The sequence below is a fragment of the Numenius arquata genome, chromosome 18 (genome assembly GCF_964106895.1).
Source record: "Numenius arquata chromosome 18, bNumArq3.hap1.1, whole genome shotgun sequence".
Taxonomy (NCBI): Eukaryota; Metazoa; Chordata; class Aves; order Charadriiformes; family Scolopacidae; genus Numenius; species Numenius arquata.
In genome coordinates this window covers 9683724-9702858 of record NC_133593.1, presented here as the reverse complement: position 1 = coordinate 9702858, position 19135 = coordinate 9683724, and the positions used below count along the sequence as shown (strand labels likewise).

General features: G+C 36.0%; 1 protein-coding gene across 1 annotated transcript in view; it reads right to left on the bottom strand.

The window, feature by feature from the left end:
* BRIP1 (BRCA1 interacting DNA helicase 1) overlaps nucleotides 1–18242 on the bottom strand; it is a 57347-nt gene extending 39105 nt beyond the window's left edge. Inside the window, exons 1-13 of the mRNA XM_074160722.1 lie at nucleotides 18150–18242; nucleotides 17282–17393; nucleotides 16632–16826; nucleotides 16204–16331; nucleotides 15186–15320; nucleotides 8564–8857; nucleotides 7852–8073; nucleotides 6967–7166; nucleotides 2996–3128; nucleotides 2319–2470; nucleotides 1603–1774; nucleotides 1348–1485; nucleotides 785–946 (exon numbers count right to left, since the gene is read on the bottom strand). Coding sequence (XP_074016823.1) covers nucleotides 785–946; nucleotides 1348–1485; nucleotides 1603–1774; nucleotides 2319–2470; nucleotides 2996–3128; nucleotides 6967–7166; nucleotides 7852–8073; nucleotides 8564–8857; nucleotides 15186–15320; nucleotides 16204–16331; nucleotides 16632–16826; nucleotides 17282–17393; nucleotides 18150–18242 — 2136 coding nt within the window. The remainder of the gene's footprint in view (nucleotides 1–784; nucleotides 947–1347; nucleotides 1486–1602; nucleotides 1775–2318; nucleotides 2471–2995; nucleotides 3129–6966; nucleotides 7167–7851; nucleotides 8074–8563; nucleotides 8858–15185; nucleotides 15321–16203; nucleotides 16332–16631; nucleotides 16827–17281; nucleotides 17394–18149) is intronic.
* Nucleotides 18243–19135: the final 893 nt, after the last annotated feature.

The following is a 19135-nucleotide window of genomic DNA, read 5'->3' as shown; positions in this document are numbered from 1 at the left end:
AAGTGATAGTTTAAAATGAAAAAAGTCATACTCTCGCAAGCATCACAAGAAAAATGGGCATGAATTACAGAATTATATTGCAGGTTCCTCGGACCTGACCATAAATAACAGTAAGAACTAATAGAGAAGAAAGCAGAACTACTGCGAGGTACAGATTAACCATAATTAGATATCTGTTGTCAGTGAAACTAGGTATTACATGGTTTGAAATTGAGAAATTTGGTTCCTTTCAGCCAATACCAGTGAGCAATTCCCCCTAACTCAAGAAAAATACACTAGAATCTCCAGTGCAGTGAAATGGAACAAGATAAAAGGAAGAAGAAATGAATTGGATGAATTCCACATTCCAATAGCATACAAAGAACATGCAAAGGCGTTCTTGCTGCTGAGTAATACGGATGAAGTTTCCTTTCATGATGTGTGCTTACATGGGGGAGATTTTATTATTTTTTTTTAAATAATTCCAAACCACTCAGGGAAACATTTTGAGAAAAAACTGCAGAAGAGTCTGGCTCTTTTTTCGGTAAAACTAATTGAAACAATTGTACTCATTAACTAAGATACAGACATCTATTGAAAACAAATACAAACATGTTTTTTCATGAAAATAAACTTGTATGCCAGCCAATATGCCATCCAAGAAATTACAATATAATGTAATCACAGCGTGTTACTACAATACATTTATTTTATCAACATTTACATATGTTGATGCACAAAGCAAAAATTACACAGTAGAGGGTGTGTGTTTTTAGAGGAAGAATGTGAGTTCAGATTTCCTTACCTTATAGGATGGCAAAAAGCACAGAATTCCTTGGCCAACTGTTTGACACACTGAAAGCAGAAGCGCTCCCACCTCGTCTTGGAACTCAAAGGTCTCCGTATGCTGGAAGGTGGCACACAACTTCCGACCATTAGGGCCTGCTCCAATGGTGCCAACCCAAACCTGGTGTGTTTCATATTAAAAGCATTAATTCTAAAATATGCAACACAAACTGTATTAAATTATATTAGATTAAATAACGAAATGTTAAGTGTGGAGCAAAATATTGAGGTATTTCTAAACAAATTAATCCCAGTACTCATATCAGTTATTGCACTTTCTTTTAAGATGGCTATTACCAAAATAGCACGACTTCAGCTTTTCCAGGGGAGTGTCTAAGAATTGCCCCTTTTTGCATTTGAAAACATCCTTTGCAGTTGCATTAATCCAAGCAATAGTCTGTTCTGCACGTTTCTTTTTACTTATGGAATGGGTTTGCCATCATTTTTATTTGCAAGCTATTGTTTCCTTTAGAATGGCCAGCATTACACCTCAGGAGAGGGAGCGACAATACAAAAGTTTACCTGTGAGTTCCGAATAACGTGATTTGCCTCCAACTGAATCGAAAACTTCACGCCAAGCTCTGAAGAGAAGGAATCCATTGGAGAGAGCGTACCAGATGTCAGAACAATTGTTCTAACATCACTTAAGTCTGAAAAAGCCTAGGTTGGAGAAAGAAAAGAAGGAATTAAGAAAATTAATACAATTACTTTAAGATCTTATATGTAATTGTGATCACTCAAATTACTTAAGACCTTGTAACTTCCCACTCAGCTTACCACGGCGGGATTCAAGCACCAAAAATTGAGCATGTGGACCATGGTTTTCTGCCGTAAACTCCTTTTATGCTTGGGCCGTGCAAAAAATGCACTTGAATCTGAACCATCAGGTTGGTCTTCATTCATCCAAGTGTAAGTTTGTTGCAGAGCCACTCTGTAGTCATCTGCATACCTATATGGGGAAATACAAATATGAGTAAAAACTATAATTAATCAAACTGTAAGCATTAAGCTCATATAAAGCAAAGACAGTGTTGCTACAATGCATTTACCATTTAGGTATAAAAAAATAATTTCATACTTTAAGAAAAAGCAGTGAAATTTTACAACAATTAATATTTAAAAATAAGGTTTAAATCAGAAATTTTTAGTAAGTGCTGGCATTAGTAGTCAAGATATCAAGACAGTCCAATGATAAGTGCTGTGCAGAAAAACAAAACCCATGCATATTTAACTTGGCAACACATTAAAAAAAATTTATAGCTGACCTTCAAATAAATTTCTTCAATATTTGAATTCATTTGTGAATGAAAAAAATAATTTGGTAGTATTTAAATTCTTCCCACATAAATAGATTTTCCAAAGCTTTCTGAACTGTTAGTTTTGCTCAGAAGCCAGGCATCATACCTGAGGTGTTGCACAAATGAAAGAGGCATTTTGGCAAAGCAGCTGAATTAAAGACAACCACACAGCTCAGGGTATGTATTTGCACTGACCTGCTATTATCTCTAAAAAGATATGAAAGAACCATGAATAACCCTTTCAGCACAATCTGAGTAGCAGGGCTCACAATCGGTATCTCAATAAGTTCCTCTTTGCCGAGCATTGATACTTTTTCTTCTTTTTCCAGGACAGTAGCAAGGTGTTTCTATAAGAGGCAAACAAATTCCACATTAACAACATTCTAGGTATCTTCTCAAAATCAAAGTTAATACAGATACAAGACTATCAGCATCAGCATACTGTTTTAAAAGTTTGCCTAAGATACCTATTAAAGTCAGACTGAAGACAGAATTGGAAAGGGAAAGTAACAACGCTTTTAACATATTTGGCTTACACAGAAAAGAGGGATTAACTTGAAAGTAGGATAAATACATTTCAGCAGTCAATAAAAACACAGATGGATAGAACAGACAAAACTACCACTGATTCAGCAGCTCAATTTAAATAATTGTACGTGATCAATTATACCCTTTAAAACATTGATTCTCCACAATGTCCAGTAGCTCAAGTGGATTACTCCCGGTTTTCATCAGGTGTCGTTTTCAGACAGCTTTCCAATATTGCAGTAAACTAAAAGATGTGTTAGCATTTAACTTATGGACATTTTAAGATGTTTGACAACATCATTATTATGCACTCTGGTACTCATTTATATAGCATACAACATTACCTGTAAAATGGGAAAAGTAATACCAGTTATTCCCATTTTGTGCATATGGGTGAGCATCTCTTTTCCACTCCAAACCTTACAGGAGGTTTCATACCCTCTTTCTACTAGTTGACTTGAGCTCTCCCGTAACCAGCTGTAAAAAGAGAGAAATCAGAAATAATTTCAGCATTAATTTTGGAGATTTGGAGATACTTTACAGGTACAAACCAAACCACAACAATTACAGCAGATAGATTTTACTACATGTAAGTAGAGAGATTCTGCTTTTCCTTATGCCAGTTTTTCACTGTTGAACTAACTTCTACGGAACTGCTCTTGATGCAGTTCATTGAAGAAGAAAATTTGCCCCTATATGTTTATATTTTATCATCATATAATATCTTTACAATATAGAAAAAGGATTAAAATATTATTTGCCCTTATGATATAACATCAGGCTAACTTAAGAAAGATTTCTGCTATACTTTTAAAGCCACTCATCAGTGTAAATGATGCAAGTTGGTTTATAATTTCTGTCAATTGTATACTTCCCTATTAAGAACAAATCTCGAACCATGAAATGAGTACATTTAATATTTATACACAGTTAGGGAAAACAAGGCAATAAAAAGTGCATATTTTAACCTACCTACAGGTATCTGTAACTCTGCTACAATTTGAAAATCAAGCAGAATTATAATTGAGGGCACAATCCAAAATGTGACAAGACTTTCTAAAAACATGCAGATCGTCTCATTTGTGGCAGAGCTAAAGGTTTCTCTAACCGAATGTGTCCTCCATCATCCCTGCAGTATTATAAGACCTTCCCTCTGCCCTGAAAAGCAGGCAGGCTTCCTCCCTCTCAGGAAATGCCGGAGTTGTCTGCTTCATCAACCAGCAGGAGGCATCAGAAAGACAGCTGTCATTTCTACAACAGTTCAAAATATTTACCTGTAAAGTCAGTTAATCATTATCAACTAAAGCAACAAGGCTTAGTGACTGTTTCAGTTCCAGATCTCCTGTCCTGTCACTGCAAATAATCTGATCAAGGGAGCAATTAAAAAAAAACAAACAAAAACAAACCACAAACCAAACACAAACTTTCCTTTTGCCAAGTTAAATGCAAACAAAAGCCCATAAACACTACTGTAACAATCACTTCCTTGGCTACAATTTGCTTTATCTTATTAAGGAACCATGACCACTAACACAGGCAGAACTTCACCAGTGTAATCCTCTGCCCCTTTTCCTCAAATGTAACATCAAAAAGACCTGGAACTAAAATTAAGAAAAGGCCACTATGACAGAAACGAAACAGATTTACAATGGATAAAACATTTCAGGAAATGTAAAACTTCTGTTTCCCTGTTATGAACTTCAAACATCATCACATACTTTTGAAATGGTCATGCTATAAATGCAAATAGAAACTCAACACAAGGACCTTCCTAACACTACAATACCACAAAAAAGTGAATTCTGGAATAAAATCCATATATTAATTCTAACGTTAAAGCATTTACTTGAAATACCTGTTAATTTATTTTTAGAGTAAAGCAGTAAGCATGAATAAAATTAGCTTGATTCCCAGAAAGATGTCTATGGTTTTGAAGTGAAAATCAGCATATGCAATATTTTCAGGAAAAGATTTAAGAGATGTTACAAATGTGCCTTCAATTCTAGAAAGTCTGTTTGCTCCTTCCCTCCCTATCAGAAAATCCCATTGTTGACAGAGCTTACTCCGTTGAACAGAGCAATTTGTCCTGGTAAATCTGCATCTCATCAGAAAAGCTTGCCAGTATTCTCTGTTGGTATATCTTCAGCTTCCTCAGAAAGGTCATTTTAGCACCTCTGTGGCATTAAGCCCATGCTTAAGTGCTTTCTGGAATGAGGGCCCAGGATCTTTATAACTGAAATAAGATTTTTCTAATTACCCATGCATTTGGCAAAGCCGTGTCACTATGCATCAGCATTTTACCAATTACTGGCTATTTACACCCACTCTTCTGCTTTCCAACAACTGCTTTTCATGCTGTTGGCAGATTTGCCAAGACAATCAACCTTAGTTTTTCTGATAAGGTTATAAGCTTGAGGCAACCAAATCTCCAGCCATGCCATTCTCATCTTTTACTAAAATTTAACATTCAAAATATCCAAGGTAGGAGAATTTGCTTCTGCAAAAACAAAAAAAAAAAGTCACTTGTCTTGTGACACATAAACATTAACTCTCAGAATACAGAAAGGATAGGAAAAACGGTGAACTACTTGCTGTGGTGTACTCCAAAGTCTATTTCACCAACCACTAATGCAACAAAATGATGATTTGACGTGCACTGAATCAGAGTTCAGTTAACTTCAAAGCCAGTTGTACCATTATTTGCTTTTATTCTGCTGACACTGCTGTTCAAGGTTTCATTAGCAGTGCATTTTTGAACTCTTTCAGTCCCTGGATCCCTCAAAAGAAAATTAAAGTCTACAGAGCTGAATTCCAAATTTTGTAGCAGTGACAGACTCTTCGGACATTGCTTCAACTTTCTCATGTTCCCACTCTACCCAAAAGATTTGTTTCTTCCCCTCCTTCCTGAGCTTCTCCCCTATTCCATTTGATTTTGGTTCCATCCTCTCTCATGATTTTCAACTTCTGTGCAGGTCTTCCCCTTCCAGTTCCATTTCCATAGTAGCTGGGTTTTATCTTCTCTTTTACGACCGTTTCCTCTATGGGTAGAGAAAGAAGCAGAGAAGCTGCTTTCTGCCTTATTCATCAACTCTTGCTTTCAAAACCACTCCCTCAGTCATCCATATTTCTCTGTCCACTGAACTCCACATCGTTGTGTTCTCCAACAAGGCAAGTACCGAGACATTTGGCACATCCTTGATTTCAATTTCAGGACAGAAGCAAATCATTTAAACCACATTCTACTGCCATAGTCCAGGGAAAAGAATGATCAGCAATTGTGTGGACAACTTTTGCCTGAGAAAAATCAGACATTCAAAGAGTAGCATGCTCTGTTCAAAGAGTTTGCTACCCAAGTTCTCTAAAGACTTCACCAAAACTCTTCTGAGAATTCCTTCCTTCCAATATCTGAAGGGAGCCTACAGGAGAGCTGGGGAGGGACTCTTTATGAGGGACTGTAGTGATAGGACAAGGGGTAATGGTTTTAAATTGGAAGAGGGGAGATTTAGATTAGATACTGGGAAGAAACTCTTTACTGTGAGGGTGGTGAGGCACTGGAACAGGTTGCCCAGGGAAGTTGTGGATGCCCCATCCCTGGAAGTGTTCAAGGCCAGGCTGGATGGGGCTTTGAGCAACCTGGTCTGGTGGGAGGTGTCCCTGCCCATGGCAGGGGGATTAGAACTTGATGATCTTTAAGGTCCCTTCCAACTCTAACCATTCTATGATTTGCAGGTACCCCAGTTTTTCAGACCCTTATCTCTTTGCTCAAATTCAAGTTGTTTCACAAGAAAAACAAAAGGCGTGAGTGATAAATTCACTTTTAACTATGATGAATCTGTTCCAAATAGGTACCAACCAGATTCCGAGAACAGGTTCATGGCTTTTTCAAGGCTTTGAAAGCATTTTATAAATGTGAACTAATTAATGCTTTGACAAAATTATAGTATTACTATTTGTCAAATAAGCAAACAGAAGCACATGAAAGATGAAAACTATTTATCTTGGGTAAAATTTTCACACAGAACTCCACAAAGTAGGACAGTAAGTTCCACCAAGATTAGCACATCATGCAAGAGCATAACATACTTTTCAAAACAGAATTTAAAGGCTTCGCTTTAAGACAAGAGTATTTTTTAAATAGAACAAACCCCTCTGGATTCCTCAAATGAACAGAGATCAGGTGACTGCATAGTTTGAATTATGCCTCTGTTGCATTTTATCTGATGTAACATAGTAACCCGTAAATGGCATCAGCAAAAGGAATCTAAATTTAATTTTAAAAAATACTAATTGATACAATTAGAAAGAGTTGCCTTACTTTGTCAAAGAGCAGCACACAGCCCGTAGGGGCTCATGATCCTTCTGCCTGATGTTGTTATTGACCATGAAATCCAGCTCTTCTCGAGCAGCTCTTAGTTGACTTTCTGTAACACCGTAGCTCACTGACTCCCGAGCACAGTCCTCGATGTTATGGGCTTCATCTAAAATGACTACTTGGCCTTTTAGGTTAATTTCCATCTAAAAAAATAAAATTATTATCTAGTAAAACAGAGTGAAAGATATTAATGAGAAACAGCAACTAACAGGATCCTGTCAAAAAAGCACATATTTTGCACTCTGATGGAAGCAACAGAAAGTTTTAAGCTTTTTCATCCAATTTCTGTAACGTAGACAATAACTAGAAAGAGAAAAGGGGGGGGGGGGGAGGGGGGACAAGGCCTTATCTCAGCCCGGATGAATATTATCTGAACCATTTTTCCACAATGAGGGAGGTGAGACACTGACCCAGGTTGCCCAGAGAGATGAGATGCCCCATCCCTGGAAACGTTCCAGGTCAGGTTGGATGGGGCTCTAAGCAATCTGCTCTAGTTGGTGATGTCCCTGCTCATGGGACTGATGGCCTTTAAAAGTCCCTTCCAACGCAAACTATTCTATGGTTCCACTACACTCTCAATCAACCAAACAATTGTGAAGTTTGCAAGGGTTTCTCTTCCATTGATCGAAAACAAACACGTGACTGATGTGGAAGCATTACTTGGAATACAGAAATGCTTATTTGGTAGGTTGAAGGGTGGGGAAAAAGAGGAAAAAAAAATATTAATTCACCTAGGAATTATTTTGTAGATAATATTTTGGATATAAATCAGATTTTCTAACTTCCCTATAACTTCAGTTATTGCAATCTTCTTACAAATATACTTACGCTCTCACGTATCTGTGGGTCTAGGAGATAATTATAAGGACAAAATACAATATCTGCGCCCACCATGAGTTCTCTGGCTGCAAAATAAGCACAGGCACGAAGCTTCTTCCCCAGGCTCACGAGATCTTCAATGTCCCAAGCCCGATACATCCCGTGTGCAGACTGTAGGGCGTGGTGTTCACTGAGTTTATGTACACTGTGATAGTACAGACAGGACTTGCCCTAAAAGCAAATAAGCACAGATAGGTAGCGGTTACAAAAAAATAATGAAAAACAAGTAAGCTTAAATCCTCCAAATTGTTACGTGCATCCGACTTTAATTCCTGGTAGCATTTCTACCAGCTACTTTTTATATTGGACAATAGTGAAAAACACATCATGTCAGAAAGAAAACAGACAAATTCATGTTCTTTAAATGTATATCGATAAAGGACACTTCTTTCTTCTTCATCTTTAAAACCAAAGACAATTCAAGTCTTACTGAGAACACTAAACTAGCAGTCATAAATATTATGTCTATCATCATATATTTTTTCAGTATTGATACTCTGTATCAACATTTTCTAACAATTAATATTTAAACCAAATTAACAGAGGCATTTAACCAACATAGTATAAAGAAGTCAAAAATGCTACCCATTCCAACCGTTCAATTACCTTTCATTTTAATATGTTTAAATGAATGCTCATTTTCTTAAACAAAATTACTCACATGTTTTCCTTCCAGCAATTCTACACACATTTCGTTCCTGTTACTACCACTACCAGATACCACCGGATGAATACAGGTATAATCCCGGCTGGAAAGAATTGTCATAGGGACACTGGAATACGCTGTTCTCTTCAACTCTCTGGTAATCTGGGATATTTGCTTGTGTGTTCGTGTTCCAAAAAATATTTTGGGAATGAACAACTGATCTCCATTTTCTTTCTTCTTTGTGTTACTGGTATTTTTATCAGTTTCTTTTCCAGAAGAACAGGAACACTCAGTGCAAGGACCAGAAGACTGCAATCCAAAAGAAAAAATAGATTAACAAAATCCCAAGGTAAAATAGACTATAATCAGATTTAGCATGTTTATTTAGAAAATGCTCTCTAGGATAGTTCAAGACAGCCCGTTAAATCACCAGGTTGGCACATCAAACTGCAAAAAGTTTAAAAACATTAAAGCATACACACCATCAAGCCTGAAAGTCTTAAAAAAAAAAACCTTCTAGCAATCACTAGATACAGCTTTATCATAACCCAATCATAGAAAGAATTATTATTCCAGTGAAGTATTTGCATGTGTGAATAATGCAAATGAACTTCTCACATTTAAGCTTCAGCATAAGAACACTCCTGTCACAGAACAGGAGTCCAGCACCTTAAATGAAGAAACCGACAACCAAATAAAAATAGAGTACATTTTTTCCTTAAGTAAGCAGAAGAAATCTGGACAGTCTGAAGAGATCTATTTGCAGATAAAACAGACTACATTATACACTCTCCATTAGAAACATGTTTGCCATGCCATTATGTCAAAAGCCATCTAGTAACTATGAGAATAAAAGACAAAATGGGCAATAATTCTAAACAAAACCTAATCCTGTAAAATATTTGTTAAAAGCCAATTTTTTTCTTCTTGAGAAGGACCGCATTTCATAATATGGAATACTGGAACAACTGTCATGAAATTGTAATAATTATTGTGAAGAGACACAAGGAAAACAAAATAACTGGAGAGTAACCATGTCCACACGCACCTCCCATAAAAAAATAATTCTGGTGCGAAAGAGTTTGTATTTGGTTTTCAGGTGACAGTGCAAGCAACAACATGTAGTTGCCCGCTCAAATACTCCTCCCTCCCCTTTTAATTGTAATCAGTAAGATTATCCATTATAAACAAATGCTAAGTCATGCCGTGTGTTACACCACAATTCTGGGGATCAAGCTGTCTTTTAGCCTCCGTTCTGAGAAAAAGCAAGTTCTGGTTACCCTTAGTCCCACTCAGCCTTGTGTGCCATTAAATATTACAATACATGATAGAATGCATGTAAATGTAACCCTTCTGGAGCTGTCACTCACTGGGATAAAAGGTTCACTGATGTGCCAAATAAACAGGCCCTCAAAGCAGATAAAGTTACACCCATGCTGGAATTGTTACATTGCCCTCTCAGGTTGCCAGTACCAGCAGATTTCATTACGGTGTGCTGCCACATTAAATAGCCAGTTCCAAATATCCTGCCTTCTATATTGAATAATTACTTATTCACTGAAAGGATAAAAAGAAGAGTTATGAATGGGGCTCTTGTCAACAGCAAAGCAGGAAACAGCTGACATATGGTATATGTTACATATGTGGCAACGCTCAACTAGGTTTGTACTCACACAGAAAACTGCAATGCAAATCGTACCTTGATATTTCCATCAACTATATTCTATTTTGCCTTTTGAAATAATGAAAACCATGTTACCATGCTAACAATTAATATAACAGAAGCCGTTTACTTACTGTGTAAGGCCTTTAAAAAACATGTTTATCTTTTCATTCTAATTTAAGTCAGATGGTGTTTTCAGGAGCAAAAGAATACACAAAATCCAACAATAATGCCATATCACTAATATTCCACTGCTAATGCTAAGCCTCACATTTAGTTTGCCAAACAAAAGTAATAGAAAACTATTAGGACAAATCAGGGAGCTGTTTTGCAAAAGTTGTTCTAACAACAGGAAAATGCAATTCAAATAAATACATATATAAACATGAACAGAAGGGTCCTCTATGAGTTTAAAAAAACAGATATATTTCGTTTCATAAAAAGAATTAACAGCGTTCTTATGTGTATTTTACAGGTGACCTTAAAAGTTTTTCTTAAAAGGTTTGAAACTGGTATAATACTGGCTTTAAGAAGCACTTTACCCGGTATTAAGGTTTTAAAATGTTACCCTTAACTTTGAAAAAAAAGTTTTAAAAAAAAATCATCATTGAGAAAGCTGTAAACTCAGACTAATTTTATAGTAAGTAGTAAGAGTATGAAACTGCCTGCAGTAGTCATAACATTTCCGAAAGCCACAGGCACCATTAGTGCAAAATAAATAAATAAACAAATAAATAAAACCTTTTAAAAAGGACCTTTATATTGAAGAGAAACTTTAAGAAAATGTTTAAAACGGTTTAAAAGTTGAGTTCCTTGTGTTATTTGCAAATTATTCAAGTGTGTCAATTTACATTTGAATTCTTTGTATCCTTTAGAAAATGGTTTGGCCATCTTTAAATTTTGTTAAGAACAAACTATTTTAATTATATATTTCCATAAAAAGAATTTAGTATTGATATCACAGCAAAATCTAACATGGTGTTACTCTCCCTCTACTACAGCAAAAGGAAAGAGAATACTCTCCAGCTGAACAAAGCGATAACTCCCATATGGCAGTTCCCATAGCAGTGTTGCCTCATAAAGTACTAATTTTGAGACTCGTAACACAGATATTGGTTCAACTATAATAAAATTAGAAAATGTTTCAATTTATTTATGAAAGAATAAGGGGTTCTGAGAGGAAATAATATTAAGACAATAGAAGACTATTTCATAATACCCTCTGGCTTCAGGACTAAACCTCTTTTCAGCTGTTTGAATCTCGGATAGAGATTTTCATTTGGGAGAGGGGAAAAAAAAAAAAAGATACATCTCTAATTTCTGCAGTATTTAATCAGAAACATCCAGTAACAGATGCTGTTAAGAGATCAAATATCAGACTATATGGACCTTAGGCTAATCCAGCTTGTTTTTACTTCTGTCAGAGGGTAGATAATACAGCCTATCACATCAATATTTATACTGCAAAAACGTGGAAGTCTGATTAAAAAAAGAGAATAATCAGGTCCACCAACCTGTCCTACCTGTAAAATAGAGCTAAACAAACACTGAGGCTATGATCTCTGAAACACAAAGAGATAAGAGGAGTTCTTCATATCTTCATCTACATTTCCTGCTTACAAAGCCATCTAAATGATACAGCAGTGAATACCTCTTGTGTGAAATATCACACAAGCACAATCTAGTAAGACATCAGCAGTGACATTACCAGAGCTTTTCAACTATTCCTTTATAAGAGCTCAAAAAGCACAGTATTCTGCTGCTGCTGCAGCCTCTTGATTAAAGTACACAAAGCAGCTGTTTATCCTCTCACAGTAACCAGCAGGTGAACCCGGTTCAATATTTATCACAGGCTTTCACAGATCACTGCTAACCAAGCAAACGTTTTAATTAAGCTGGAACTCGCTTCAAAGAGCTCATTCAAAACGTCAATCAGCGGGGAAAGGATCAGATACGGTGTCAGGTGAGAGCGTGTAATACAAATCCACAACTTTCTTCATCCCATCGTGGTAAATTAGCCTATTCTGGAGTCCAGACCCTGATTGTAACAGGCTGCCAGTCTCCTGGAATGTGTAACAGAAGTCACTCAAACTCCATTGTGAAGGTTGTAAGCAATATGTTAAACCGCAATGGGCTAGCACATTAAGACAGATTCTTTTCACAGTTGTTTTTTGATACCCCAAGTGTTTGTTACACTACTCTCCATTTACTGTTTACTTTTTTTACCTGGTATAAATGGGGATTCCTTAACCCAGCTGCCCCAGTTTCTCAGACCATATACTTTGACAGAAGTAATCAAGAGAGTACTATAAGGGTATAATTTCGCATTTAAACTCACACTAGAACTGCCCTCTCTTGCAAGAATTAACAGCAGAAGGGCAGAAATGGATTCCCAGGCTCTGGGCTGAAAGCAGCAGCAGATCCTCACCCGCTGGATCTCCAGGTGTTGTTCTGAAGCAGCAGCGCTGGGCAGCACCTCTCGCACTCTTACAACAACCAACCCCTCCCCTCTCTGTTGGGCCATAAAAAGGAACACTTGACAAGGAACTAACTTTGCTTTAAACACAGGACTGAGGACATTAAACCACAAGATATACAAAGGGAGAGTTATCTCATTGATTAAGAAAATATTTTGATTGTTTTGCATTATTGTATTATCCTAAATACATAGTCCATTATGGTAAGTGTTGAACATAACCTCAGCTGACTTTATTTCATAAGCTACACTAGAAAAGCATTTTTATATCTAACAGCCTATGCTGGGATGATCTTCACATCTCAAACTTAATGTAGTTAAGCTGCAGAACTACTAACGATAAACAGGGCCTTACTTTCTGCAAGTGTTTATTGATACCAGACAAGTTCTCAGTCTCCCGAAGTAACAGCTCACCACAGGAAAATAATACCTTATTCTTTGTTTCTTAAAGATAAAATTGTTTAAAAAAACCCCACACAAACAAAACACTACTGTCATTCTTTAAAAGAAACTTTAACAGAACTAAATAATTTTATATCTTCTTAGGTTACTTCTTTCTAAAGGAGTAGTGAACAGTACAGTGTTTGAAATTTGAATAGGATGCTGTACTGTCTGTCTGCAACTCAAACCCAGGAATACACATTATAACACACTCATGTACAGCTCAACCACTGCTACAAAAATAGCGTCGTCTTAGAAAAATCAGACTGTGATTCAGTCTTTTATTATTTAACAGTTTGTTGATCTATACCAAAAGTTTTCAGTTTTCTTCACTACATGAAATTTCTAGAGGTTGTAAATCAAGTTTTTCAGAGGCTCACACCAAAGTAACAAAGGTAATTTTACAATCAAGAAAGGATGAAAGGTCTTTTTATTTGAAAATCAACAGCACACTCTGCTGGCCTTTGTATTTCAAACTACTAATTGAAGATCAGGGGCACAAAGCATTTCAAACCCTACTCAAATCTACAGAGCTTTCCAAAACTAATAAAAATTACTTCCCATCAAATGACCTAGAATAGAGACGCACTTTTGTCAAGAAAAGATCTAGCTCCTGATGTCTTAAAGCAATACCAAAGCTTTTGGCTTCTTTTGTGTTTACAAAAGCAGAGTATACTGGAAAACAACTATTGAGGTTAAAACATACACTGATTAAAACAGAAGCTAATTTAAGACAGAGAAATAGCCAAGTGCTGTTGGAAGAGGCGAAAAGAGAATTGAAACGCTTGTTGAAACCAAGCACGTTTCCAAACATGCAGATCAAACCCTGTACTTAAAAGCAGAGTTACCTACAGATGGGTATCACCATAAAACAACATTTAAAAAAATATATTGGAAAGGGAGAATGTGCTCTGACTTTTGAAAGAAGAAAGTAGATTTCTGTACTGAAGAAAGAAATAAAGGCCAGACCTTATTCCTTTCTTATATTTGTCTCAAACTCATACAATTTCATGATTTCGTGGCATGCTCCTATATTTAAATATTGACAAGAACTATTCTGTCACAGCCTTTGATAAACATTCATGGGAACTACATCACTAATGTAATCTGGGATCTGACATTCATGTCCACTGCCTCAGATTTCTTCTTCTTCTGGTTTTGCTTCAGCATATTTTTATGTGAAATCAATAAGATTCAAACACCAAGAAATGAAGAAAATGCCTAGCAGAAAGCTGAAGAAACAGCTGCATATTTGTATCTCAACTTCTTATGGGATACTTCTGCTATGAAAGCGGTAACTTAAAAAAAACAACAACCAACAAACAAAAACCCAAACAAATCCAAAATGTAAATCTGTCAGAGTAACACACAGGATTTTTCTTCTTAATCACGTGCGATACATATTACTCATTTTTTAGTATAATATATAGTAATGATCTGCTCCAACTTCAGACCTTAAAAAGTAATATGGAGAAAGGCACACATGTTAATATTAAATGCTGTCTTTCATTTACTACATATGCCACAAAAGACTGAATGACAAGTTGAATGAAATCTACAAACTCTGATGTCACTTAATTTCCATGGTCCTAGTTTCAATTTCTTCCATAATGTCATAAATCTACTATAAACTGGAATATAACACACACATTTATATCTGCTGTACAATTGCTGTCACGTATTGGAAGTTTACAGGCTGAATTGCGGGGTCAGATTCTGTGCTATTGAGGAAACAGTGTAAAAGAATTCAACCCACTCTTTAGAAGGACAACTTTCACAGAAATAATTTACACTTTGCAAACCACGTTGGTTAGACAGCACCATTAGGAGTAAAAGCCACTGCAGTTCTCGCTATTGATAGCAATAATATATTACTTTAAAGCAACTTACAGACTTGGGAACCTTTACATTAGGCTGTAACGCAGCTGGAGGTACAGTGTTTTCTGAAACTATATTAACAAGCTGCGTTTCATGCATAATCTCTTTACAGTAATATTTTTTAAAAATTGGTCTGGAACTACCAGTCTTGATGTAAAAGATATTACTATATTACTTACAGTTTGGGGAGAACAAGTAGTGGTTTTCACATATTTCTCAGAGTGAACAATCAGCTCTCCATTTTTCCTCTGATGATAAACTTCTAAAGCATCAACTAGCTGCACTCCTTTTGCGAAGCAATGACGTTTTCTAACCTGCTGGGGCAAAGAGGTTCTGTGTTCAAATACACTGGACAGAACCGTGTGCTTCCACCAGCAGTCAGTCATTTTGTTTCAAATGTTTTCAGTCTGTTTCAGTATCAGTAGTATCACTAGTATTTGTTAACAGTTTAACCGAAGCTAAGCCACGCAAAAAGTCATTTGGGAAAAGCAATAAAGTTTTAACTACAAAATTCATTATTCAAAATCTGTAATTACTGCTGAGCTTTTCTTCTTTAAATATCCCCACTGTGACAAAACTGATAGAAATTAGAATACTACATAGACATAAGCAGAAAACTTCCATAACTAAAACAAGAAATAAATCCAAGCCATATTGATACAAGAACTTAAACAAAGCAATACTCTAAAGCAATACAAAGCTATTTACAGGGCACATCTGAATACAAGTACGAAGTCATGTGATACCAATCCTGACACAGACGAAAACATTACGAAATACTGCACTCCATATATTAGGCCAGAGATAACTACATTTGACAGGATATAAAACAGAACTCTAATACATTCACAGCATTATTTGAATTTCTAATACATATTTGCAAGAGCACTTTTCAACTCTAGAATCTCATACTTTGACTTAATATTACAGATCAGCTGAGGATAAATACATTTTGGGGATATTAGGTGTTTAAATATGCAAGATATAATTTAGGACATGGTATTATGAACAATTTAGTGCAACAATGGACTCCTTTGTAACAAGTAGCAATAAAAATTAACAAAAACCTGTCAATCTATACTATGACTGTGACATGACTCAACTATTCTCCATGCCCCTCTCTGAAATGTTGATAGGTATGTGACAGCTTTGTTGAGCGATGTCTGGATTATTTTACTGCCAATAAACTTTGCTCACCTGTTGCTCAGTTTCTAAAGGACGAATCCTCTTCCTGTCTACTTGAAAATCATCATTCTCCTTGTCACATAGAGATAACCTTTTTTTGGCAGACAATTTCGAAGCTAGCGTTTCATTTTCCTTACTTTCTGTAATTAAAAATAAAATAAAAAGGTATGTCCACTACTAGGAACGCATTAAATAACAGCAACATTTTAAAAACAGAGTTTACTATAAATACATATGATGTAGGAAACAGTATTAGACATTTCTAGACCCATTAACTACCATTTCCATACAGATGTCCACGCAGGGCAGAATCATGTAGTACTCTGCTGTTGTCATGGTAAAAAAAAAGTCCCTGACTTGAAAGCAGAAAAAGAAATGACATCACTGGCTACATATATTACTTCCAGAACAGATTTTTAGCTGCCTACGTACGAAGCTACCTGTGCTTGTCAGCGGGCTTCCAGGTTTTATGGAACTTCCTGTTTCATAATTATTAAAAGAACACGAAGCACCATGATTCACACTCGTTGCAGCCTTGTCGCTCTTAGATTGGGAATGACACGTGCAGCGACACGGCAGTGAGGTCTCTGGCTTTCTGTCTTCCTTTTCACATGACGACGTAAGCGGTGATTTCTCTAAAGGACAAAGTCATTTGTCTTCCATTAAAAACTACTCAAGACCATACATTAGAACTAGACTTTCAAAACAGTTAAGATGAAAGATTTATTTAGGCCTTATAAAAAGTCTGAACAAACTCTCATCAAACTTCTGAAGAATTGCAGCGCAAAGAACTGTAACAACTTGCAGAAATGAAAAATACCCTTCTTCTTCAATTCAATCTGCATAACTACAACCCACAAGTATTTTCTTTCAAAGTTCCAATAGCCATCCAATTCCCTTATGAGACCAGATAGCTAAATCCAGTTTAGCATTACTGGCCATTACTGGTTTATGTTGCCAATAAATATAATGGTGGACAAACACCTGTTTAGTTTCCTGAAACCAAATGTTTAAAGTCTGATAAACAACAACAATTAATTATAACATTTTGGTAATAAAAACTGGGCACACAGACCCTAAGACAACTTACCATACAGAGACTGCTGCCATGATAATGCAGAACAAAGTAATGCCAAGCTTTTGCCACTTCCTGTAGGGCTCTCCAACAAACAGTGTTGCCTGTTATTTAAGCCCTTAACAATCTTTAAGGAGAATAAGAAGAACAAAACCAGAATTAATAGGAAAAAAACAAAGAGGATGTCTTTAGCTAATCTAGAAATAACGTCTAAAAACAGATGAGGACACATGCCATCTTGTTAAAAAAAAGAAAATCAAAACACAGCACAATCACCTTTAATAACAACGGGTCAACAAGCCTTAGCTGTATTTCTCTCCAGAGGAACATGGCTCATCAGCAACGCTCAGAGGTTCACTTAGGGGGGCTGTGAAATACTTACCTGCTACACAGCAGTACCTGGGTGGGGTAACTTTGCTTTCTTTAGTCTTACAGAACCAGAACATTGAAACCATCTGTTAGACAACCAAACCATTTGTCCCACAGAGAAAAGAGTCTTTAGAAATGGTTAAAACTGTGTAGAAACGTGTAAAGTGTAATAATTAATTTTTAAAAACTCTCCAAAAAGTGAAAACTTATTGAAATATTACATTCTGTTTAAAAGACAGGTGTTGTACTAAATCATTTCTTCTTATATACTTGCAAAATTATATAACATTTCTATTACAGTATAACTATTTAAATAACCATATACATTATGTAACAACTTGTTTCTTAGCATAGGCGTTCACAAATCCAAAACATACTTCAGCATTCCCTAGTCAGATATCCAGATATCTTTGTAAGACCAGTAAGTTACATTACAACTGAAATTCTCAAGATACCAGCGGCTCTGAAAACATAAGCCATTACTTTAGCAAATGTTAGTATAAATTCTACTTACAGCATTCATCATAGCAAGTTGTGAAGGGTAAGCCTTGCAAGGGAATATAATCTTTACACCCCCAATAGTATATTCGGACACATCAGAAGACATGGCTACTTTTTCCTCCCGTTTACTTCAGTTTTTTAACTGCAATAAAAAACAGTATTAACAAGTCAACACTAACAACCAGGTAAAGCCTAAAACAACATATGGCACCAAACAAAACCAAGCAGAAACTGCCAACCTGATAAGGGGGCTAAGCAGCTCAGTATATTACCAGAACTGGCATATAGGAATTTACACGCTGTCAGTTCAGACTCAGTCCTTGTTACAAAGGAGAAGAAGTTACCACCATCCGATGAGTAACATCAGCAATTTAAATAAAAGTATGAAAGAACTGCACACATCGTTTCACCTTCTATTTCTCAGACTGAATACCGTTGGGATAAGAACCCAAATCTTTGTGGAAAAAGCATTTTAGGATATTTAATAAATAAATAGCCAGTTTTTCAGGTCCATTGGCTTGAACTCGAAGACATTGCAAACTACAAAGTTACAGCTGACAACAGTTGCTCGTACTGTTCGTTTCATAGCAATGAGAAAATAAAACTGGACACTGACTTTAGAAATAAGATTATTTAAACGAACATTTCCGCTAGTAACACAGTAATTATTCAGGGGAAAATGAGGTGTCATTCACTTTACCATCCTCTGAGTATTAATCTTGCATTTCTCTCACTCTGGATAATAAAAGAAAGTCAGTTTCCCTATCATACTGAAATGTTGAAATTATTGAATTAAAAATACTGAAGATGCATTGATGACTTTAAAAAAGGATATTTTTTTAAACGACACAGATTTTTTTTCTTGCAGGTTTTTGGTATCTACAAAATAAAAGCAATTTTAAATTGGCAGCTTCCCTGCCATAAATTAAGTCACTAACCTATGTCCTCATCTGACTTTTAATGAGTAAGCACATACATCCAAAAAACCACCAATGTACG